This window comes from Poecilia reticulata, chromosome 17 (genome assembly GCF_904066995.2).
Source record: "Poecilia reticulata chromosome 17, P_reticulata-male-v2, whole genome shotgun sequence".
Taxonomy (NCBI): Eukaryota; Metazoa; Chordata; class Actinopteri; order Cyprinodontiformes; family Poeciliidae; genus Poecilia; species Poecilia reticulata.
The window spans coordinates 583574-610005 of record NC_088846.1 but is presented as its reverse complement, the minus strand read 5'-3'; the positions used below and the strand labels follow the sequence as shown (position 1 = coordinate 610005).

Below are 26432 nucleotides of genomic sequence, written 5' to 3'. Positions count from 1 at the left end.
GATGTTATGAGCTGTAAAACAGAAAAATCTAAAATATTTCACTCCGCGTTCTATTGTCGTACCAACTTTGGCCAGAAGGTGTCATCCTAGCTGAGGGTTTTTAGACTTCGTCAAATTAGTCTCCATCTCGTAGCATAAACCAGAATATATGGTTCAAATTCTATCAACTGATCACATTCAGTCTCAGTGTGTTTTCTAACCTTATCCAACAATTTCTCCTTGTTTGTTTTTTCTTCAGTCGGAGAAAGCTTTTCTTCACTACAGTGCTTTTTAATCAATCATTAATTAATGGGGCTCCAAAACATGTATTTTTAAAAAATCCAAATATAAAGACAGGTCAGTATTTCGGAATTAAACTGGGAAGAACCAGCTTTAAAAGAAGAATGAAACTCATGAAAATGTCTGATTTTGTTGGTAAGAACACACTGGATTTATAGTTGCAGCTCTCACCTTCATGGTACTGATCATGGTACTGATTCACCTTCATGGTACTGATTCACCTTCATGGTACTGATTCACCTTCATGGTACTGATTCACCTTCATGGTACTGATTCACCTTCATGGTACTGATTCACCTTCATGGTACTGATTCACCTTCATGGTACTGATTCACCTTCATGGTACTGATTCACCTTCAGGAAGAGAAGATCACAGTCTTTTGGAGGACGACTGTGGGATCAGAGGTAATTAGCTGCTAAACTCATTGTGATGGCAGTCAAAAGCTTTTCTGTATTCATTTGAAAACCAAAATACCAAAACATTCCAAGCAGAACATGAACTGAAGCAGCCTGGTGAGACCCAGTTGATGGAAATAGGAAAACCTACAACCTTCCTGCAATCAGAAGGTTGTAGGTTTGAGTCCAGTCACATGATGATTTGTAAATGCAAATGGGTAAATGTGTGTAACTGAGTGGTCAGCTTAACTGGAAAAGTGACTCCATCCACCAACACACTAAAAAGCTAAACTATGAGGGAGACCGTCCAGACAGAAGCAGAGGTCATCCTGTGTCATCCGAGACAATCAGTTCAGGTGTTGACACTCTGTCCTTGTCAGAGCTTGTTGAGGCTGCATCCACATCAGAAAACAAAAAAATGCATTAATGCAAATTTTGTGAGATAAAACTGACCCTTAGCCGTCATCACAAAGCAGTGCTGGTTGTGCCCCGGTTCAGCCCAGATGAATGATGCTGGCCCCGTAAAACACTCTGCAGCCTCAGTCAGGTCTGGCCTACCTCACTCCATCTCTTCCTTTTTTGGTGTGTTTTCGTGTGCAACACTGTGGTGAAGTGAGCTTCTTGGCATTGTTGCCATGGTGAATTTTTGACCAGCCAATCAAAGCTTACACAGCAGTGTAATTGTCACTTGTGTGTGTTTGTGCAAATGTGTACTCACATGGTTATGTAAAGCTCATACTACATAAAGACGTGAAGAGATTGCATTTCTATACCAAAACGTCTCTGGTGTCTCTGCACCCGCCCCCGGTTTGTTTGGCTCCTCAGCGCTCCCTCCTCTTATTGCCATGGAAACTCAGCTGAAATTGCAGGGTTGCAGCTGCAGAGAGGAGATCTGGTGGAAACCAGGGAACGAGAAAGACAGAAGGGATGCTTTTGTATACTTTTGATTTAAATATCTAATCAGGTGATGTGGAGGTCATCGTGTCAGCAGCTGTCTGTCTGTCCCTCCCTCTGACTGAGGGGGTGAAGAAGCTTTCCTTGAACATTTCAGCCCACTAAACCGTGCTGTGCTTCTCTTTCCCTCTCCTGACTCAAACCAATCCAGATTTCAGTGACCTTATAATGTTCCACGTTGGCCCTAATCACTGTCACTCAGTCAGCTATTAATAGCTTCCATTAACACATCCCCTTCCTCTGCTCTCATCCTCACAGTGATTATCATGCAGTCTAAGGCTAATCATCACTTTGACAAGAAGCATTGACTGCAGAAATCAAAGTTTTTCATAGCAATTATCACTTACAGTGTTTTGCAAGCGTTCTTCAGACCTAGGATTTTATGTGACAGACCAACACAAAGTAGAGCATGACTGGAAGGAAAATGATGCATAAATTTAAATTAACGTTAGAACAACAAAGCTTGTTTGTAAACAGGAGGTCTCACTTTAACTCAAAATGTTTCTGTATCAAGGATTTGGTTAAAACAACCTTTGTCTTTATTCAGTGAAGTTACTGAACATGGGGAATGTTTTCTCAAGTTTACTCAATTAAGAGTAGCAATACTTCATATTTATATTACTCAAGCAAAAGTACTAAACACATTGTAGTAAAGCTACTCCTAAAACTATGTTGTTGTCTTTGTTTGTTTTTTGGAAACTTTCTGAAGTAAATGTTACAAAATGTAAAGGTCACTGATCTTTACATTTTGCCATCAACTTTTATTATTATTCTAAAAAAATACACACACACACACACACACATATATATATATATATACATATATATATATATATATATATATATATATATATATATATATATATATATATATATATATATATATAAACATCAACTTTTCTATAATGGAACATTCACCCATCCATCCATGTTACCTAACATGCTTCTCCTTGCAGGGTCACCACGGGGTCATCAGAGGGTCACCAGTTCCCTTCCTGAGAGGCAGGGTTCACCAGGGGTCACCTGGGTTCACCAGGGTTCACCTGGGTTCACCTGGGTTCACCTTGGACAGGCACCAGCCCTGAACATTCACATTTTATAACATTTCTTTAAGGAAAAAAAAAAAAACTTTGCAACCTGAAGGCCAAAACATAACCACCAAATTATTCAGTGCATATAAATTTGAGAAACTGCTAAGGAAACATTTATTTATTTATTTATTAACTTTAAATTGAAAAAAATTCTTTATCATTTTGTAGAGGATGTAGAGCTGCAGATCCCTGACCCAGACCGTTCCACTGCAGCTCCAGCAGCCTGTCCAGGTAGGTAAATCTCTGCCCAGTGAAGATTTGCAGCTCTAACAGGTTTAAATCCTTCAATTACTTCTGACCAGCTTCACTGTTCCTGCTGAATCGTCCCTGCAGCTTGAATTTCTCAACACAAAGTGTCAGAAATATTAGAGGGCGTTTCTCCTGTTTTCAGATGTCTCTCTCCTTCTAACAATGGATTCGTGTCTTTCTGTAGAAACAAAATACAGTTTCTGTTACAATAAATGCAAATCAGAGAAATATAACAAAAATTTTACAGACAGTGTCTTTTGATATCAAATCTTTATTTTGTTACAGAAACACCACTGCAAAACAGAAACTTTAATATTTGTCAGTATTTGTCAGGTACACTGAACTGATCAGTAACAGTTCATTCTCTTCATCACATCAACAGTTAGCTGCTTGTCTTCATGGGACACGTTGAATGTGGAAGTCACCTTATGGATGACAGAGTGTCGGCTCAAGAGCAACTCTCACATTTCCCTTGTTTAACTTTGATCCCAGTTTTAATGTCTGAGCTGGATGGTCTAGTTAAAACACTCCATGGTCTGCATGTTGGCAAACAACAGCAAAGACGACATTAAAGCACGAAACAGGCTGAGAAAAATCTTTGTTAGACACAACGTCTTCATCTGAGGCGTTTACGATGCAGCAGCTCACTCACTAAAGGCTGGGGAAAAGAAATGCTGCTGTTCTAATTCCAAGAATGGAGAAGAAATAATAAAAAAACAATCTTGCGCTACAGTGATTAATCACTGTAACTGTCATATAAAAAAATACAAGTTTTTTTCCATCTCTGAAGGCTTTATGCTTCTCTATATAGACAATCTAAAATGTTTATTGTTTCAAGTCGATGATGCTGTCCTCAGAAATAGACATACTTCTCAAAATGTGAATCTTGTGAAAAAGTTGAATATTTCTTGTCAGAACAGACACATAGTGAAATAGTTCAAGTCCTTATGTCTTGCAGTTTTGCTACTTACGATTTACAGATAATGAAAACCAAAAATGCAGCGTCTCAGAAAATTAGATTCATGAAAAAGGATGTTTTAAAAACAGATATGAAGCTGCTGAAAATTTCTCTGCACTCAGTTCTTGGTTGTGGCTCTTTTAGCATGAATTACTGCATCAACGCAGCGCGGCATGGAGGAGATCAGCCTGTGGTTCTGCTCAGCTGTGATCAAGTCCAGGTAGCTTTGATAGCTGCCTTCAGGTCATCTGCCTTGTTGGATCTGGGGCCTCATCTTTGTCTTAACATCCCAGAGATTCTCTGCGGGGTTAAAGGTCAGGCCAGTCCTCCCCGTTTCTGGTACCACACTTCTTCCTTCCACTCAACTTTCTCTGAATATGCTGGATGCAACACTCTGAACAACCAGCTTCTTCAGCATTGACCTGCTGCGTCTTCCCCTCCTTGTGGACGGTGTCCATGACTGTCTTCTGGCCGTCTGTCCAGTCAGCAGACTGTGCAGCCGACTGACCCAGAGTGAGAGCGTTCAGGAAACCTTCAGCTGTTTGCAGGTTAATTCGCTTATTATGGGGTCAGTTTCACCATGAGATTCTAAAATGTTCCTTTTTGTAATATTCACATTTTCCAAGACATTGAATTTTAGGTGTTCAATAATAATCAAAATTACATTTCCCTCTATGTGATTAATCTATTGATGTGAGTTTCACAAATAAAATAAACTTTGAACTCAGTGTGGACGACGGCTGCTTGTACTGATCCAGGTTCTGGTTCTGCTGCAGGTTTCTTCCTGCTAAACAGGATTTTTCCTTTCCACTGTAACTACATGAGGGATTGCTGCAAGTCAATGACTCGATGCTCTGCTGGGTTTATGTAAAATCTTTTTAAGCTACTTTGAATAATTAGTTGAGCATACTGTACTGTTTGATAACTAGAATCAATTGGAATGTGTGTGATTGAACTGAAATGATTATTTTGTAAAGTCCCTTGAGACATTTGTTGTGAATTTTGGTGCTATATAAATAAACTGAATTGAACTTCATGATCTTCATTTTTTCGATGTACTTGTAGCTACAGAGTCATCACACTTATAGTGAAACTTATTCGAGTTTAGGAACAGATTCCAAATATCTGTTCTTTCCAACATACCTGATGATCTCAGAATCAGCCGACTGGCTAACACTGACATGGAGAACCTGACCTCTAGTCTGAGCTCATGAACACATTACTGGGATAAGTAAAAAGATATAAATATTTATTTTTTTCAGCAATAGAAACAGCAAAGCTCACATTAATAAGCATATTTAAAAAAAAAAAACAAGCTAAAACCACACTAAACCTTCAAAAACACTTTACAGCAGCAACATTTTAGAAATGTAAATCATGTTGGACTTGTGTGAGACATTCTTGGACATTTGTCTTTAACAGTCTAGAGGCAGTGTCTTGATAAAGGGAACACTGCAGCAGCTCTGTGAGAAAAACCTGTTATTTAGTCCTTAAAACATCAGGAGTGTGAAACTCAGTGCTGTTTATCTGTAGGACAGTTTGGTAGCTCAGCAACCTCTCATTTAATACACTAAAAATATAAGAGTCTTCTAGTTTGTAGCATTTCATATGATTTATTTCCTTTGCTTCAGAATGTGGAATTTGGACCTGGGATCATGTTCAAGGTTCAAATCTGACACCCAGCGCCATTTTGCTACGTGTGCCTAAAGTAGAACCGATAGCTGTGGAACTCTCTTTATTTTATGCACTCAAGTGCAATAAAACCCATTTTCACTAGTAGATGCAATTCAGTAGCATCAAATCTACTGAGACATACTGTTAAGGCCAAGACCCACTGGATCTGATTTGGCATCTGATCCAATGTAAAAATCGGGACAGATGAAATACGCAGCAACTAGAAACTCCAGTCTCTGAGGGCCTCGTCGTACAAACTACAATTACTGTAAATGGCTAACCTGCATGCAGTCAGATTCTACAGAGCTCTGCTGATGAAGTAATGTTGGTGTGAGACGTCTAAAGGCTGCAGGAGGAGATCACAGCTTCAACTGGAGAAACTTTGGCCTGTCCCAGTCTTGATTTGACTGGGATCCAACCAGACATCAGTGCTGGTTGGAACTTCAGACATGAATTATTAGCCTTAATGCAATACATTATATACTTCAAAGTTAAATTGTAGGAAATTTTAAGGGTTAATTTTGCTTTTCTTACACTCATACTGTACCAAGAATGCCTCCGTCAGTCAGGACAGCCCTTAGTTCACTATCCCATATGACTGCATATAAAATCCAGTGAAGGTTGCAGCATTTTAACATTGTGTATCACATTTACGACCCCTACATATGAACATGTCTCTTTAGCCTTTTAACATAAAACAGAGAGAAAATTAATTCTGTTGGCTTGAATTGCTAAATGGTAGTTAGCAACAAAACTCGGCATGATGTCATTTCCACATCCAACCACCAGTTTCTCAGACAAACCCACTGCAAGTGTTTCAGCATTTAAACGTGTCTGGAAACAAAGTGACCCTAATTAGTGGTGTTAGATGGACTTGATTCTCTCAGACGGTTACATCGATCCTTCATAGCTCACTACAGGCCTGACCGGAAAGCCAGTCCCCACCCTGTCAGTACATTATATAGTGGCTATGGCAAATATTCACATTTAGCCAGAGTAAATAAAAGCTATACACTAAGAGAAATATCTACTTCAGTGGTTCTTAACCTTTTCTGAGGTACCAAACCCCCCAGATTCATATGCGCATTCACCGAACCCTTCTTATCCCCCCAACCCCCGCCGACATACAAAATACTTTGCAGTATTCTGATTTAGCAATGTAATTATATTAGCTGTGTTACCACCCCCACACCACTAGAGGCAGTAGAAACCCCGAAAAGATGCGACTAAGGAGCAGATTTAGACTATAGAATTTGGTAAAAACGGTGAGTTTTTCTGAAGTAATTAAAGACAAAAGTTCAAATCACAACTTTACACAAGTGTGTCTTTACCTCCGCGGCAGAGGCTCCGCCGAACCCATGGGGTTCGATCGAACCCAGGTTAAGAACCACTGATCTACTTAATGTTTAATACTACAAGCCATAGAAAGAAAACACACAAAGTATTAGAAATACGTAGTATTTAAATAATTTTCTCTGAACCATTCACTTTCAGTGTCATTAACTTTGGAACAGTAGTTAGTATTAAGTATGTTTGTATGGAACCATCCAGGACACCAAAGTTCTTACAGAAAAGCTTTCACCATGGTTTGAATGAGTGAAACAACACATGAACTGTGAACACTTGATAAAACTACTTCTAGTGGTTCTCAACATGGGCGGTACCGCCCCCCAGGGGGCGTTCAGAGGACGGCAGGGGGCTCTGGCGGACATTTTTACAAAAGGGGGGCACTGGGATGCCTTTGGGGGGCGTTTGGTCGAAGGTAAACTTTACACCTTAAATGAACAACAATGCCAGTTTAGACTTTGAGCAACTTGGTAAAACTGTATTGTGTAACATTAAATCATGCTTGGCTGCAACTGTATCGATGGCAGCTCTTCTTCTATTCAGTGTTTGTAGCTTCTGTTAGCTTCTTGGGGCAGCTCCGTTCTCCTGCTACTGGTAGCTAAAATCACGATACCCTCACTGAGTATCCCTCTGAAAAATGAACCCATTTAAATCAAGAAATCTCTCCATGGCTGATACCACGATAGAGAGCGTTCATTGTATAGCGTTAACACGGTGCTGTAAGTGGTCCGGTATGAAACGAGGTGATAGAACAACACAGCACTTTTACATTTCAACAATCAGAATGCAGAAATTGTTTTAAAAGGTTTATGTCAGTCTGCCTTTTCCCCATCGACACGCTTCCCGACCGCCCTGCACCTTAGGGGCTTAAAAACACGACGAGCACATTGAGCAAAACTCTGAAACAGGAGAAACGGGACATAAAACGGAGCGACGAACTAGATGTGAATTATGGCATAAAAACAGAGAATCTGATGCTGAACAGTGAAAAATCAACACATGATGTGAAACATGATGATTAGACAGAGCAGCAGGTGATGATTGAAGATTACTGATGGTCAATAAACAATAAAATAAATGTAGCAACAGGAAAGAAACTAAAGTGGACATAGCAATAAACCAACTGAGGATAAAACTAATCAAATGAAACTAAATGGAAATGAATGAAGAACAAAATGAACGAATAAACTAAGAAACTAAAGTAAATACAGAGGAATAAACTGGTATGGCAAGACCTTTAGAGCAATAATTAATACAGAGACTGTATGGCAAGAATAAACAGACACTATTTCCAAATAAAAGGTAAAATAATATTGTTGAAGTGTCATGGGTTTGTTGAGACCACATCTAGTACTGAGAATAAATATATCTTACAGATCATAACTGTCAGATTTGATTAAGAACCAGATTTGTTCTTTGTCATTTCTGTCCAGTAAAACTATTAATCTATAATCAATAGACATGTCTATATAAAGATATAATCCGTGTTTCTGTCTCATATTTGTATGGCATTAAAAGGATCTGGAACTTTAGTTTTTCCACTGAAAGCTCTGGTTTGAACAATAAATGCCATGAGGGTGAAGTTTTATGGATGATACTCTGATGTCCCATTCTCCTGAAGGCAGCACAGAGCTGCACCACCAGAAACTGACAAACACTGAAGAGAAGAAGAGTTATGATTAATGTAGTTACAGTTCTATCCATGTTTTAATGTTGCAGCTCAGTCGTTTGCAAATAGTTCAAAGTTTAAACTGGCATGTTGTTCATCTTTTATCTGGTCATTTTGTGGAAGATTTAACAACTAGAAAATGGCTCAAAATAATATTTTTTCCACTCTGATTGGCTGCTGTTAGGCCTACAGATTTTAACTTGAATGTTCATTAAATTTTTCTTAGACGCCTGTGAAAATAATTTCTATTCCTATGGCTTTTTTGTTCTCTGGGAAATTATTTTTGATGATAAATACAGAAACAAGCATAAAAATCAAAACATCTACAATAGTGATAGTAATATTAATGATAAAATAATAGTCAGTGCAAAGTAGCCTGTAAATTCTTTGGTGGGGGCGGTGAGGGACCTGGATAAAGGTAAATGTTAAATGTTATATTCCAGAAAAAGAAAAGGTAAATAAGGTCAATAACATTTCACAACATCAAATAAATGGACATAAGTTTCCATTGACAAATGACTTTAGGCTTTGAAATAAAATTTCTTTACATTTACATTGAACAGTAGTTGTTAAGCAAGGAGATGTTCAACAACATCCTGCTGAAAGCATAAATAATTACAACTACAGTTACAACCTGAAACTGAAATTGATTCAGGTGTCAGGCTATAAGTGTCAACACCAGACTAGATCACATCATGGGTTGATTAGAAATCACATTTACTAACATTTATCAAACTATTTTTTCCTTTTTGCAGAACTATACACAGGGATAAATGAATGCATGGGTGACCCCCAGTATTGTTGGAAGTTATGGACCACATCTACCAGCAAATAGCTCAAATTTACTTGAGTCCCTCTAAAAAAAGCTTTGAATACCCTGTTTTAATACTTCAAACACCAAATATACTTTAATATGCATCAATGTGCACAGTGGTACCCTGTTGGCAGAAGCTAGCATCCACAGTCAACCTTATCTCTTGGGGATACATCCAATCAGTACCAAGGAAAATGAAAGGTACACGTGGATTGGCTGCTATGCTAGCCAATAGCATACCAAGTAGCATTAGCCTTGGGTTTTGCAGCTTCCCTACAGCTGACATTTCTTTTGGATATTTTAGATATTCTGTACAGAATAAATTGTGAATGGGTGGAATTTCCCTGAAAATCTTATAGTCACGTTTCACAGAAAAATCTGCAAATACCAACCTGTGAACAGGCGGTGGCCACATTTGTTTCTGTATTTTGACTATATGACAGTCTCACTCATATTCTGTGTGGGATGTGCACACATAAACTCAGTTTTATTTTTATTCTCAGAACTATCCAAGTTAAACAAAATTACACTGCATGTGATGTCAATTCCTAGCTTATGATGTGTGAGAAACATTGTATTTGTGGTATGTAGCATAAGAAGGTTCTACCTTCTAATTGTGACTGATAAAGCAGTTATACTCTTATTTATAAAGATTGCAAAAACAAAAAGGTACTCTTGGTCTGCTCTTTTTTTGCAGTGGTTTTAACGGCACAGTTTGGAGACAGCACCAGAAGTAGTTTTTGCCCATTATCACATATATTATTAGTGTAAAAATAAGTAAATGCAACTGTGAAAGAATAAACTTCAAAATGTTAGAATTACATGTTGGAAAAATTGCACTTTTTGAGATATATTTCAAACTAGCAAACTGGAATAGTTCATCCTTGCCAGCATTGTATGTTGCTAACATTCATTGTAGATCCTAAATCCAACTTCATTCAGTCTGAACCTTCTTGACGGAGTGCTGATCTTTTAGGGCACTCCAACAATCTATGTATTATCTCTAATAGAATTTATTTTAACTAAATAGGAATAAGAGAACATATTAATATTCTTAAACTTATTAAAATACATTTTGATTTGTAAACAAACTTGAACACTTCTATATATTTTAAGATAAATTCTCAATGGCTTCCTTTTGACATTCTGTATAATAATTTCTTTTCTCTACATTAGTGTTCAAGCATTTGAAAACGAATAATGGTTCTGTGAGCGCTCCACAGGGAGCTTTAAGACCTTCATCACACTGGATGCTCCACATGAACTATCAGAACTGATGGGTTCCAGTGAATTAGCAAAAGCTTCCCCACGATACTGATGTGCTGCGAGTAGTTTTCAAAGAAGTTTTTTCTGCTGTTCTCTACTCAGGCTGGTTCTGGAGGCTCAGGCTGGTTCTGGAGGCTCAGGCTGGGTCTGGAGGCTCAGGCTGGGTCTGGAGGCTCAGGCTGGGTCTGGAGGCTCAGGCTGGGTCTGGAGGCTCAGGCTGGGTCTGGAGGCTCAGGCTGGGTCTGGAGGCTCAGGCTGGGTCTGGAGGCTCAGGCTGGGTCTGGAGGCTCAGGCTGCGTCTGGAGGCTCAGGCTGCGTCTGGAGGCTCAGGCTGGGTCTGGAGGCTCAGGCTGGGTCTGGAGGCTCAGGCTGGGTCTGGAGCCTCAGGCTGGGTCTGGAGGCTCAGGCTGCGTCTGGAGGCTCAGGCTGCGTCTGGAGGCTCAGGCTGCGTCTGGAGGCTCAGGCTGGGTCTGGAGGCTCAGGCTGGGTCTGGAGGCTCAGGCTGGGTCTGGAGCCTCAGGCTGGGTCTGGAGCCTCAGGCTGGGTCTGGAGCCTCAGGCTGGGTCTGGAGGCTCAGGCTGTGTCTTGAGGCTCAGGCTGGGTCTGGAGGCTCAGGCTGGTTCTGGAGCCTCAGGCTGGTTCTGGAGGCTCAGGCTGGTTCTGGAGCCTCAGGATGGTTCAGGGTGGGTCTGGAGGCTTAAGGATTAGCGTGCACCATAACCAGAGGTTGTGGTCCTTGATGCAGTTGTCCCCGCTTCCATTCCTTATCTCAGTCCTTTTGCTGCTTGTCTTCTGTTTCCTCCCTAGTTACTGTATTAATCAATAAAGTTCACCAGAGCCCAATATGTTTAAAAATTTAAACAATAAAAAATAGTTCTCCACCACCACCAACCTCTGCATGCTCTTAAGAGGAATATGACACGTTTCCATCTCACTTCATTACTCTTCCAACAGGACTACAGTCTGCCACCATGTTTCCCCATCCTTCCATTAGAACCTGGACCATGCGCTGCCTCTGGCTCCACCCGGACCATGAATCACTGCCCCCCAGCTTCTCCATCCTCCCAGTTGGATAATGATAGACTGCCATCACACTTCTCTTTCCTCCTTTTCTACATTCAGTTTTCAGAGTTTAGGGGCTCTACTTTCATCACACGATGGTCATGCTTTCCATCCTTCCACCAACTCTGATTCAAGATAACGGAACCAATTTTCTATAAAATCCTTTGTATAATCTAACAACTGCAGAACATCAAACCAGGTCAAACGTAGGCACAACAATGTGCTTTTTTGTTGAGTGATCAGGATATTTGAAGCTCGTCCTTCCTGACTAGACTCAACCTGTGTAGCTGCTAAAACAAGAGTCACATTCAGCCATGCTTCTAAAATAATGCTCACTATGTAATAAAAGTTGAAATAGTTTTTCCTTTAACTATTTTGGATGAAGTTAAAAATACATCAACACATACCAACAGCATTTTATCATCCTATAAGCCTCATCATGACAGCTAAAATTTCATAATAAGCAAACTAACATCTGAGCAGAAGCCATAAAAATCATAATATACAAAAGCAGCAGTTATACATATCTATTGTATTCTGGCTATTTTCTGACAAAGCCAACACAGTGGAAACCTGATACTTACATACAGTATAAAACATTAGTCATTTTCTCACTGACATTAAATCAGAAAAAAATATTTCTATTTGCTGAACTCCAGAGTAATGAGAAAGGCTTTAGAGAATTTTTATCTTTCTTCAAATTAAAAATTTCTATACATGAGGATTACCATATCTTTAAAGAATTTGTCTAAGCACAACATTTGATGAGGCCATGCTTTTAGCAGCTATTGATGTAAAGGTTAATTCACAACATCTGAGCTGCAACTCAAACTGTGTTTTCATGGGAAAATCCAAAGAAATCAACCAACTGAAAATATGGTTCATCCATGGCTTGAATGTGCCAGGTTGGTTTATTTAAACAATCACTGATGAGTATGAACACCAGTCAGGAAGGACCTGGTGTGAAATGTGTGCATCAACCACAAAACAAAATTAGGAGATCTGGTGAAGATGCTGGCGATGGCTGATGATATTTCAGTTTGCAGATGCATTCTGGGATAAACGCTTTAGGTTCTGGCGACATGTTCAGGTCTGATCAAACTAGAGTTGAAGTATTTGACCATAATGACCATTTTAACATCTGAAGTAAAAAGGCAGAAGCTTGTAAGCCAACTTTGAGGTATGGGAGTGGCAGTGTCATGCTGTGTGATTGTTTTCCTGCAGGTGCATTGATCAAAATAGCTGATCAATGCACCTGATCAATAGCTGATCAATTTCCGCACTGCTGTGGGGAAATATTGAAGCAACGTCTCAAAAGATCAACCAGGAAGTTAAAACTTGGGTCGGTATTGGTCTTCCAAACAGACTGACCCAAAGAGACAAATGAGTTCCAAAATATTACTGGGCAGAACTATAAAGCTGTGTGTGAGCAAGGCAGCCTACAAACATGACTCAGTTCCAGTTTGTCAGAGAATGGACTGTAAAGGCAAACCAGTCTGAGACTGAAAAAAAGTTACCAGAAACTTTTGACCCACGTCAAAAAAGCTTAAAGAGTTCTACTCAATACTGAAGAAATGTATCAAAGCCTTTCAATGTAAAATATGTTTAAAAAAAATCTAAACTAATGCATCTCACTCATTATAGTGATTCTAACTGACCAAGAACAGTTTTATCTGAATAAATGTCAGACTGTGAGGAAAGGAGATTGTGTTTTTAGACATACATAGCTCTTTAACTGTGCTTTCTAATATATCAAACAATCCAAACATGACAGTATTTCTGTTTCCAAGGAAGTTTCAATAAAACGATGAACACACTGCTGCCTGTGAGAGCAGCTGACTGTACATGTCTTCTTTGATGGCACTTTGGCGGGAAGTAAAACAGGAATGTGAAAACAGGTCATGTCTGTGGACAAGCTGACTTACCAACAATAAGAAAAAATTCACTGAAAGATTTATACCTGCTGAATATATCCCACTTTTAAAGCTCGTCTTAAAACCCATCTATTTTACTTGGCTTTCAACTTCAGCGGGATCTAGTTTTAAATTGTGTATGTCTTTAAACTGCAAGTTGTTTTTTTATTGTTGTGTTTTAATGTGCAGCACTTTGTGTCAGCTGTGGTTGTTTTAAAGTGCTTTAGAAATAAAGTTGGTATGGTACCATTAAAATTAAAATGCTGTACTGAAGGGAGTTCAAGTTATAATTTACTGTGATCACTGCTGGAGCTGCACCGTTGCCTCGCAGCAAGACGTTTCTGGGTTCAAATTTCTACCTGGGTATTTTCTGCATGGAGTTCACATTAGGGCTGCACAATATTAGAAAATGTTGTGATAGGATCATATCAGTAAATACTGCAATAATATCATGTGTCATTTGTGCCTACAGGGAAGAAGGAAGGAAACAAGGATGAAAGGAAGGAAGGATATAATTGATGTAAAACCAGCTACATAATGTCACTGTTGAATGATGGCAACAAAAAGCTTGAAGCATTCGTCATAAACCATAACGGTCTGCAGCAGACTGTTGATCTGGTCTGGTCACCGTTTCTGGTTTCCGTTAATGAGTTGTGTAGTAACAGAGTTCCACATTTTGGTTCCACTCAGAAATATTCTTCAGGTTTTAAACAAGACTAGATAGGTTTGGTAAAAATGACTAGAAGGGCTGCACAATATTATAAAATCTTCTGATGGCAATCATTTTAATTTTGGTAAATATTGTTGTGATGATATCAGGTGGATGTATTCTTCTTTCCTCTCTTTCTAATCTGTGGTTACTCTGTGATCTTTGTCTGGTTTGAGGTTTTGCTGTCCAGACTTTATCCTACTGGCAAAATATTACATTAACATGAAAAATACAACTTGTAAAATATATTACCCAACAATTATTGCTATGCAAACAATTCTTTGTGATATGAATATTGAGCACACTGATATTTTGATGACAATACATTTGTGATATATTATGCAGCCCTAGTGAATAGAGAACCAACAGAGCCATACTGCACATTTTTGGCATTAATATATGTACAAATACCTAGTAATTATTAATATCAATTGTAATGATGTTGATATAACAAAAAAAGGTTTAGGTGTGTAAAACTAACTAAGAGCAATTAAAAAGTTGACTTTTATATTAAAGAAACCGTCTTATTCATGTCGGTGCTATAAAGAGAGAAACATGGTTCGTCTAAAGCTCGTTATGAATCCAAAATTATAGACATGTAAAGAAATTGTTACTGTTTAATGATCATTTTGAACAAGGATTCTGATGTGTTATGGATTATTAGTTTTAAAATCATTGAAAAATTATAGAATTATAAATAAATAAAATGACATTTCCCATAATGTTATGTCCCCTAAACTATATGTAGATTTTTACAATAAATGAATCTTTCTGAATCGTAATGTGTAATTTGTATCTCTTCGTCTTGTGTTTAGTCTTCGGCCTTGTTGTTTCGGTGGATTTAGATCATTCACTCCACATGTCAAAGCACCAACAACCCTAAGATTAGCAGCAAATCATACTGCACAAAATTAAAATGTTACATCTAAAAGAATAAAGACAGCATGTTATACTATATATTTAACACAATATGTAACTTATTGATCTCTGCCACCACAAACACAATATCACACACCTATAAGATACTGTTAGTGCTCTGACTGCACTCAGGACTGCGGCCCACTCACACTGAAGATTGGGGGTTTGATTCATTCAGGCTGCAGATTCACTACAGGGGTGGCCGTAGGATGTAGATCATTTGCTCACTCTGTAATGTTCACAAGTTGTTGGTTTGTTCAGTAAAAGTATAAAAGCTGATAAATATGTAAATGATAGTTTGTGAATCCAATCAGTGTCAAATTCACAAGTGTAAAAGGAGAACAGCGGATGGAGATCTAGGTTCCCTCATACACTAGCATCACTCAGTTTGTTCAGCCCATTGTGCCTATGAAGTCACTGTTTGCCAAAAGTTATCCAGTCTCTCCAACAGGCGTTGATTTAAATATAAAGTTAAATCATAACAAAATGAAAAATGGGTTCAAACTCTTACACATAGAGCCCAGGCTATAAAATTCACAACTGATGGAGTTGGTTGGAACGGGTTGAATACTCACTGTTGTGGGAGAGGGAAACATTCCCAGTCTTGATCCCGGACAGTGGCTAGATATGATTCCACACTCTTACAAGTTTTGGTCCTAACAGTAGTCTCAAACTGATGACATTGTTTTAAACACGGGTACAGATGGATGACTCATTCTTTATAGGCCAGCCCCATAGTAGGAGGTGGAGTGTGACTCAGGAGGGGGCGGGGCAGAGTAGGGGGAGGAGTTGGGCTTGGACGACCAAACACGACCTGCATCTGCCTGTTGGGGAAATTAGGCTGGATTGGATTTTCTTGAAAATTTCGAAGGTTTTCATGGAAACGGTTGCTGCTCTCATTGTCAAGGCGGTTGCCATCATCACTGGGGCGGTGGTTGTTATGGAGATCTGGGGTGGGCCCTCGGTCTTGGACATGAACAACATTAGTACTGCCCTTTCTTCGAAGAGTGGACTCCCGGCTGGACGAGGCCACAGACTGGCTGTCTGAACCTCCGTCACTGCTAGCAGCTGTCGTCTCCACCGGGGTCACCCTGATAGTGGTGACTGCTTGGGGGTGAGGGTGGAAGGGAGGAGCAAAGGTGACAGTAGAAGGAAAAGACATGTTGGAGTTGGGGTTAAAATTTGGATGAACATTGTTAAAGTTTGGATTATTGGGATTGTTTGGGTTAAAATTGTGATGCTGGTAATTGTTAGGATTATTTTGGTGTAAGGGGTGTAAGGGATGCATCACACGTGGATGATTGGCGTATGCACCTCCTCCTCCTCCACCGTCCCCCCCACCATCACTCTCTGATTCAGTCCCTGTCACGCTCCTCCTTCCATCCACTGAACCTCCATCTCTCAGAGAATCACAGCTGTCTGCGTGTCTGTTTAGGTCATTCAGGGCAAACGTTGACTGTCGCAGGGATGCTCTTTGTTCCGGTGGTTTCCATCGCCATGATCCACTGCCATCTGTGCTTGGAGGTTTCACCACAGGCTTTTGTCTGGATTCAGGATGAGCTTCAACACGAACTATGCTGCCACTTCTTTCCAAACCACCTCCTAGAAAACAGACCAAAGAAACAACTATCTATTGTACATCATACAACAGTTGGTGGCATGGCATAGAACTGTCTGAAGTCCATTTTTGGAATTTGTCTTTTCACATCTATGTGCTTCTAAAGACTTTTGAAATAGAAAATATCTCAACATGATTACACCAAGATTCATACTGCCAAAGAAAAGTACACAGGTACCTCCAACTCCTATTGCCCCAGTGGTAGAGGCCGGAGGAGATGGATCTTGGTCTGTCAGTGCTCTGTACCGAATAGATCCATCTTCAGAACGAGGAGAGTGAAGGAGACCTTGCTGTTTGGACAAGGCTATGACCTGGAAAAAGAAAAACACAATAAATGAAGGCCAATTCCAAACTCTGCTGCCAGGAAACTATACCGAAAAATTGCCCAACTTTCCAGCTGAATGTGAAGTAGCAGTGCTACAGATAGACGTCTAGGAAAAGGACTCCTTGTTAACATCTCAAGCAAAAGACAGCGGCCCAGATGACCAGAGTTAAGAAAAATTGGATAAAAATGTTTATAATGACTGCATGGCTAAGGATACAAAGCATTCTAGTGCTGACCCTTATAGGTGTCAAGTGTTCTATCATTTCATGGCTTCCCATATTTGAAAAGGAGGACTTGAAGAGACTTCAGGATTTCACTCCATCTTTTTTATTTTCACCAATGAGTGAAAATCCATGAACAGGTGAAAAACCTACAAAAACACATACAAAATATTTAACATGCATTTTAGATATTTGGTTCAAAGTTATTTTATCTTAATGACTAATTCCACTTTTAACCTTAGACATACATTTCTTTCACAGTTTTAACCATAAATTCAAGTATTAAATTATTAAATTCCATGTTTGGTTGAATCAAACAAATCCAAACATTTTAGAATTGAATTTTTTCCTTTTTCTTAGGACATAAGTTTTTACATTAAATATCTTAATATACATTTAATGGAACCAAACTGTAAAAACTAGCAGTGCAAACTGTTCCTTCAATAAATTCTGTATTTCTTTTCTCAAATGCGAAACTACAGTCAAATTACATTTCAATTGAGTCCAGTTAACGGCTTACCGGTAGTCCTTGTTTAATCTAAGTCCATTCCCATGAAATGCTGCTTTGGAGGCTGTGTTTGCCTTCCTCAGCTCTGTTTCAAAACCAGCAAAGTGGTTGGTGGATTCCTTATATTACCCGAGTTGAGGGTGCTGCTGATTGGGCCAGATTCTTTCACCTGCTGAGAAGTGCTGCAGAGTGGCACACTAGTGTGTGTGTGTGCGTGTGTGTGTGTGTGTGTGTGTGTGTGCGTGTGTGTGTGTGTGTGTGCGTGTGTGTGCATGTGTGCACAAATGTCTATTCATGCACCCACATCTGAACTAATGAGCAGATCTGTGCAACAACAAGTGTCAGAACAACATTGTTGATCAGAAACAGAGCAGGAATTGCAACACCTTCCTGAATACTGGCTGAATTTGTGTTTTTGAAAGTACTGATTCTATTATTCAGTATGGCAGCCTGGTGAATTACAGGCAGAGTAGACTTACTTACCACAGAGTTTGTTTAAATCACTGGGTAGCAAGCTGTTTGGTTTGTTTGAGTCACCAAGCTACTTCTGTCAGACATCCTCCTTCCCTCTTTCTTGCCACATTAATCTTCACTTTATGAACTCAAATTGAAGCTGGGGGCTTTGCTTTCACTACATTCTCCATGGATGGCCACTGATCCCCAAGGCTCGGGTTCCAAACATAACATCATCCTCCTGCCACAGTTCGGGTGCATCATGGTGACTGTCTTTTAAACAGTGTGTAAATTCAAAATATGTACTGTAACTTTGAATTTGCACACTGATATTAGCCCAAATACAACTGTAAAGGCAAGTTTCTAAAAACATCACATAGAACCTTTAAGTTGAATTATTGCAAACATGAATAGAGAGGATCTACAGTGGTCTATTCCAATTATGTCATTCTGGTAAAAATTAACAAAAATAGATTTGCGGTAGAGTAAATCTTTTGAAAATATGTTGTTAAAGAAAGCAGTCAGCAGATATGTAAACATATGCCCATGAAAAATAATATATATGTTAACAATGATGAGAGAAAATCAGTTTGTCCACTTTCTATAGTATATATTGCTATAGTTTATAATAGTTTATATTGCTAATTCCAACATTTTTATGGTCAAACTCAATGAATTTACACATTGCCTGTTTGAAATACATGAGGTAAGACCAGGGTGGGGCTGCACAGTGGTGCAGTTGGTAGCATTGTTGCCTTGGAGCAAGAAGGCTCTGGGTTCAATTCCCGGCCCCGGGTCTTTCTGCATGGAGTTTGCATGTTCTCCTTGTGTATGGTGGGTTTTCTCCGGGTTCTCCGGTTTCCTCCCACAGTCCAAAAATGACTGTCAGATTAATTGATTTCTCTAAATTCTCCCTAGGTGTGAGTGTGTGCATGGTTGTTTGTCCTGTGTGTCTCTGTGTTGCCCTGCAACAGATTGGCGACCTGTCCAGGGTGACCCCGACTCTCACCTGGAACGTTAGCTGTAGATCGGCACCAGCACCCCTCCAGACCCCATTAAGGGACAAGGGTGTTAGAAAATGGTTGGATGGAAGACCAGGGTGAGGCAGTGCAGTACTGTGCCTCACCTCTGGGGGCGCTGTATCAGACGAGCGAATGAAGCATGCAATTGGAGCATGCCTATTGTTGTCTGTCTCCATACCATATTGCTAATGTACTTGTTTAACTACCCGTTTTCTACATTTTGTGACGTTCCACAATCTGATATATTTAATGAATGTGTGTGACATATTTCATCATTCTATTCGACCATAGACATGCAGTGAAATGTGTTGCTGAAGCAGGAAGTACCGTGCTTCACTGATAGGGGGCAGTGCTGAGTGAACCCTATAGACACAATGAGCAACAGGTGCTCTTCTTCTACACATTGAAGATAATTAAATTAGTTCAGGGGGATTACAGACGGAACAAAACCGTTCAAGGCCATTTTGTTTGACTGACAGATTTTTAGAAAATTAAAGGAAAATGAGAAGCAAGAATCTCTCCATGAGATATTCGTGGAGAGGGAAAGCTGCATGTATGTCATGTAAAATAAATGTAAGATGTATGTATGATTTTCAATTTTAATCTGGAAAGAGAGGTCAGCTAAAGAAAACATTCAAATAATAAAAAAATGGTGACCTTATTAAATATTAGTTTGTCTTTCTTGCTATTATATTGTTATAAGCTTTAATTAGTTACAATCAAAATTAAAATATAAGTTCTATATTGGATTTTGATTTTGCATATCTGATTTTGGTGGAGACTGTTCCTCACCAGTCATCAATCAATCAATCAAATTTTATTTATATAGCACATTTCAGCAGCAAGGCATGTCAAGGTGCTTTACATAATTAAAGAAAAAATAAAAACAGCATGTGACATTGAAAAACGGTAAGAAAGAGAAAGAGATTTTGAAAAAAAAAAAGATGAAAAAAAAAGATAAAAACATACTTTTGTTACGGAATTTAAGCGCCTGTCGTCGCCGGACTCCACCGTCCGTTTAACACGGGTATTATCCAGGTATTATCCAGGTATTATCCAGGTATTATCCAGGCCCTATCGCCTGACAGGACAAGGTCATGGTGGCATTATATGTTTTTCGGGCACATGGTGCCATTTTGTAGCACAATCAAGTAAGTATAGTTACTTTTAGTTTTTATAATAATGTTGTTCATATCAAATATAACTTAAAAGAAATGGTAACACTTTATTTGAAGGGGGGTGAATAAGACTGTCATAAACATGACATAACACCTGTCATGAACATGAATAAGCCTTCATGAATATTTATGACTGTTGTCATAAAGCGTAATTCGGTAAATTATGACACTTTTAATACAAAGTTGACATTATTCAAAATGTCTTTGTTATGACAACTTGACATTAACCAAGAAATCATTACTGTTTAAACTTTACCTTTAATAACATAAAGTTACCTAATTATTAAAGTGCAATCAGTAATACTTTTAGAACAAATTGATATCAGTAATGATTTCTTGGTTAGAAATCTTGGTTCAGACTGCAGCTCTAAGGAGAAGCTTTGTAGACATAGGTGGAGGTGCAGGTGTTTAGGTGCCTCTCAAACATGCATAAAAGAATCAAAGCAACACTCCAGAAAAGTTTTTGATGAGGGAATAACATTCTAGTATGATGTGAAGCTAAGAGAAAACCTTTTCTTTTCCATAATACCCTCCCTTTAAAAAAAATCTGTGGATCAGAAAGTAAAAGAAGTTTAACCTGCATTAGACGAGGCTGTCCTCCAGCACTCAGGGGTCTGCAAGGAAGGGTGGTCTTCTCAGCAACTCTCAGCCATTTTTCTCTCACTGACCCTCCGCCGTCCATCATGCTGTCTTCTGATTCACTCTCCTGATCCTTGCTGTTAGGATTTTCCTCCTCGGGAATGTGAACCAGCTGGGAGGATCCAGGACGAGGCTGCATGGAGACTCTGGCCCCACCGGCCATTCCACTGCTGCCATTATGTGCCAGGTGATTATGATTGCCAATAGGGACAGAGCTTGCTGCTAATTTCATGTACTGCGCCGGGATGTGGGCCCCAGCACGCATCTCCACTTCCTGGCCTGCGGACGAAGGTATGTGGGCTCCAGCCCGGAGCTCCACTTCCAGGCCCATTGCACATGGCTCAGAGGAGCAACGGAACTCTGTGTTCCTCTGGGGAGAAGAGGGGAGTGGCCTTATTCCATCCATCACCTGCATTGACAGCTTCCTGTTATCATTCTTGTTCTTCCATTGGCTGAGCAGCTGCTTGGATCTGGCGGAGTCCATGGAGGTGTGGATGGAGGCATGTCGTCGTGGGATACGGCCTTCCTCCACAGAGGAGCCTCCATGGGACCTGGAGAATGATGAGATGAAATACATAACAGAAGAAGACTGTGGCAAAGGCCACTATGTATGCACAAATCTCTCAAATAAAGTTGTTCCACTAAAAGATAAATTAAAAAGAAAAACTGAAAGACCCTCTGAAAGGCCAGAGAAGCTCAGATCAAAACCACTGTAAAAGAGTAGCTAAAGTACCTGGTGCTTTAAAACTTTTAGTTTGAAGAGATTAAATTTATAACTTCACTAGAACCTTCAACATTGGTGACTAAATGTGTTTGGTGTGAAACAAACTGCTACCTTGGCAGTGTGCTGCTGCTGAAGGTCATTATGTTGTCACGGTTTCCAGGTGGACTGGACTGAGTGATCACCTCCACATCAGCACTGGCTCTTTTCAGATTGCTCATAGATGGCTCCCGATAGGAGGAGCTGCGAGTTAGGATGGGTACTGGATGGTCAGGGGCCAAAGTGTGGGAGGAGGTCCTTGTAATGATGGGCTTTGGTGGGCTGGGGGCCAGGGTGTGGTGGACTATCAAAGACAGCAAAAAAGGAGTTAAACTCTTACTGCTCGGTTAAATCTGAGGTAATTAGGACATCTGATTAAAGTGCAAATTTAATTCAGATAGTCATATCTGGACCACATCAGAACTGAGGAAATCCCCAGAGCTTTAATACTGTTTGACTTTAATAATAACTTGCTACCCTTCTGAAGCTGCTGCCCCCGCGACCCGACCCCGGATAAGCGGAAGAAAATGGATGGATGGATAACTTGCTACAGACTGAACAAAATGTCAAGCATTTGTAGTTTCTCTATGGTGGATTTTCGGAGCGGTTCCTGGTGGGAAAATAGCTCAGAATGGACAAGGAAAGAAAAATATCCAGATATGACACATAATCCCCTCATTATAAGGATTATGGGTAAAATATATATATATTGATTTGCAATCTACTTCTTACAACACTGACAATTTAATCAAAATGAATGCCAAGTTGTTTTGGACCAAAGTTTTGCAAAGTAAACATTTTAAGGTATGATACATTTATTTTAATGTCATATGTCATTTATTTGTTTCTTATGATAGTCTAATGCACCTTCTCTCATAAACTGATAACAGCATTTGGCTGTATGGGGAAAATGATGTTATGCTTTATACATATTTGTAAAATGAATAAAAAATGTGCATCCACACAACAGGACGCAGTACCACTGAAAATGCTGTAGAAGGTATGCCGGGCCAATCGGTGGCGCTGTAAGCAAAAATATTGTTTGCTATTTGTGAGAGTGAGGTGGACAGGGGTTTTCACTTTGAAATGTATCAATTCTGGGATCCAGTTTCAAAATGACTGTTGTTTCTGGTCTGCCAAAACACTGGATCCATGCAGACACAGAGTCTAAAAACAAAAAAAAACTAAAATCGTCTCAGTGTGTTCTGTCTCTGTTTGGTGTGTACCTTAAGGCCCCCACATACTCTGGTGTACTTCATTCCACATTATGTCTGCTGGACATGTCTGTGCAAAAGTACATTTTTATATATGCATATGCTCAGAGTTTCAGTGGAAAACTGTGTCCACATCGAACTCTTTGATATGAAACACTGAGCTGATAAAGCTGAGAGTCAGCGCAATAAGTTGCTAGAAAGCGCATCAGACTGTGACTTTGTGCCGCACAGACAGGTGTGCAGTGGTTGCCCTGGTGAAGCAGAAACGGGACTAGGCACCCAGCTGGCTCAGCAAACTTGCTAGCAATCTGCTGGGTTTGTTTAGACAAAAACTCATTTTTACCAATTTGAATAATAAACTGAACTTGACTTCATCATTTGGTAACTAGTATCAATTCGGAAAGATTGTGAGAAATTAAGGAACTTGTCACAAGAAATGCAGGCAATCAGTATACTTGACTATAAAAGACTGCAGCAAAACCGTCTGCAGAGTTTGTGCAGCTAACAGCATATGCACACTATGCCTTCGTATGTGGGAGCCTTTAGTGTGAAAGTACAATGTGTGTTAAAGGTGTCATTTAACACATTTCAAAGGGCACAGGATTTTACCTTGGTGGCTGTTGCTGGTTGCTGATTGGCTGACATTGGGGAGGGAAGAGAGGGGTCGCTCTCTAAGAAAGGGAGGATTCAGTTGACTTCTGGAGCGATCTTCACTTGGCTTGAAGTTGCTTACTGCGTATACACCCTGTACAAACAAATCCCAAGCAGACAAACACCCAGGCTAGCAGCAGAAAATGGAGATGTGTAATGATGTTGGATGTCAAATGGATCTGCCATAAGAACAGCCTCAGTAGAATCAAATAAAACAATGTAATAACCAGAAGGGATGTCAAAACCATGAGGGATTATCAGTCAACAACACAATGCAAGCGACTGTCCGATATCTCTATGTGTTTGTTCAGGGGGAGTGAATGCTCCAAGTCAATGACTCAATGCAATCTGCTGGGTTTCCTTAGGCAGAAAATTAATTTATACCAATTTGAATAATAAACTGAACTTGGCGTCATCATTTAGTAACTACCATCAATTTGGAAAGCATGTAACTGACTGCAAATCTTATCTGACTGTATGATTGGACAGCTACCTTTTTTATAATGTGCCTTAAGACAACGTGTTGTGAATTGGTGCTATAAATAAACTGAATCAAACAGAAGCAGTCTGTAAGCCAAGCTGCTGAATTTTATACACCTGTACATGTAAGTTATTGGGGCACGTGAATTCAATGTTTTGGGGAGCTGACCCACTATTGATGGCATTATAGGGTACCTCAAATCTGTAGGAGAGCAGACAGTAGGACATGTCAGACGAGTATATTTCCTTTAACTATGAGTAAATTCAGATTTTGATTCTGATTAAAAGTTTCTCAACATGACCAGGCATATCTGCTAGCAGAGTTTCATCCTGCAGGACAAACCAGAACAACAAAAAACGTGGGTAGCTACAGAGGGAAGTGTTAGAATGTGTGGATGTGTCAATGCTTCAGCAGAAAGTCTGAAAGTGTATACTGGCAGTGTCTAAAGCAGAGAGTGGGCCGAGGGTTATGGTGTGTAGGAGGCATTATACTATATGAGTATCAACCAAGCAGTTCCTACATTTCAGGATTTCCTCTCAGTCCTTAAAGAAGCTTGGTTCTAAGAATCTTACATCTAAATAACATGTACCATATGTTATATAAGTTTGACCATTTATTAAGCAACTTTGATAGCTTACTGACTAACTAGATGCTAAACACTATTAAAATATACTATATTTTGATATTATAATGCTCACTCTGCTAATGAAGGTAATAATGAATTCTTTCTTTTCTTTTTCCATCATTAGAATATATTCAAATAAATGACTCAGAAGGGTCACCAGCCACCTGTCTACTATTCACACAACCCACAACTGCAGAGACCCCTGCAGGTTGGTCCAGATGGCTGTGTTCAGAGTGATAAACGAAGTGAGAGAACAGGCTGAAGTGATGGGGATCATACTCGGATTTAGGATGATATGAATAATCAAATCACTTAATTGATTTGATACCCGGGCTGCACAGTGGCGCAGTTGGTAGAGCTGTTATTTTGCAGCAAGAAGGTTCTGGGTTTGATTCCCGGCCCCGGTCTTTCTGCATGGAGTTTGCATGTTCTCCCTGTGCATGGTGGGTTTTCTCCAGGTACTCTGGTTTTCTCCCACAGTCCAAAAACATGACTGTCAGGTTAATTGGTCTGTCTAAATCGCCCCTAGGTGTGAGTGTGTGTGTGCATGGTTGTTTGTCTCTGTGTTGCCCTGTGACAGAATGGCGACCTGTCCAGGGTGACCCCGCCTCTCGCCCGGAACGTCAGCTGGAGATGGGCACCAGCAACCCTCCCGACCCCACTGAGGGACAAGGGTGTCAAGAAAATGGATGTATGGATGGATTTGATACCCAAAAATCCTGGAGCGAAAACTCGCTGATTTGATGCTCTGAATACAAACTGCAGGTTGAGCAGCAGGCATGCTTCTCATATTGTACAGTTGTGCTTTTTGTCCCACATCATGATAGTTAAGCCAAAAACATTCTCCACAAAAACAGACTAATTTGTTTCCTGACACTACAAGAACAAAGTACAGTCCTAGGAACCCTCTTATTCAATATTTATATGCTCCCAATGTGTCAGATTATAACAGGAAATAAGATTAGCTACCATAACTGTGCAGATGATACACAGCTCTACATTTTTTTTTTTTTATTATTTCCTTTATTTAACCAGGTAAACAACGTTGAGATCCAGATCTCATTTTCAAGACCGACTTGGACATCACGATGTCCCCAGGTGACTCTGAACCCATCCAATCACTGAATAGATGCTCAGAACAGATCAATGTGTGGATGTGCCAAAACTTTCTCCAGCTGAACAGAAACAAAACTGAAGTTATTATCTTTGGACCTAAAGAGGAGCAAACTAGAGTCAATGCACAGCTTCAGTTATGACAACTAAAAACCAGTGATCAGAACGAAACCTGGGAGTAGTGATGACCTCTGACCTCTGACCTGAACCTTCAGAGCCACATTAAGACAGTCACAAAGTCGACCTTCTATCACCTGAAGAACATTTCCAGGATTAGAGGATTGATGTCTCAGCACGATCTAGAGAAACTCATCCATGCATTTAT

The 26432-nt window shown here is 39.8% G+C and overlaps 1 protein-coding gene across 1 annotated transcript in view; it reads right to left on the bottom strand.

Annotated features, from left to right (window-relative positions):
• Positions 1-5155: 5155 nt before the first annotated feature.
• The window catches only part of LOC103479244 (phospholipid phosphatase-related protein type 4-like), a 42337-nt gene continuing 21060 nt past the window's right edge, over positions 5156-26432 (bottom strand). The window contains exons 7-11 of the mRNA XM_008433569.3: positions 23847-23982; positions 22099-22327; positions 21202-21814; positions 17096-17228; positions 5156-16901 (exon numbers count right to left, since the gene is read on the bottom strand). Coding sequence (XP_008431791.1) covers positions 16012-16901; positions 17096-17228; positions 21202-21814; positions 22099-22327; positions 23847-23982 — 2001 coding nt within the window. The 3' untranslated portion in view covers positions 5156-16011. The remainder of the gene's footprint in view (positions 16902-17095; positions 17229-21201; positions 21815-22098; positions 22328-23846; positions 23983-26432) is intronic.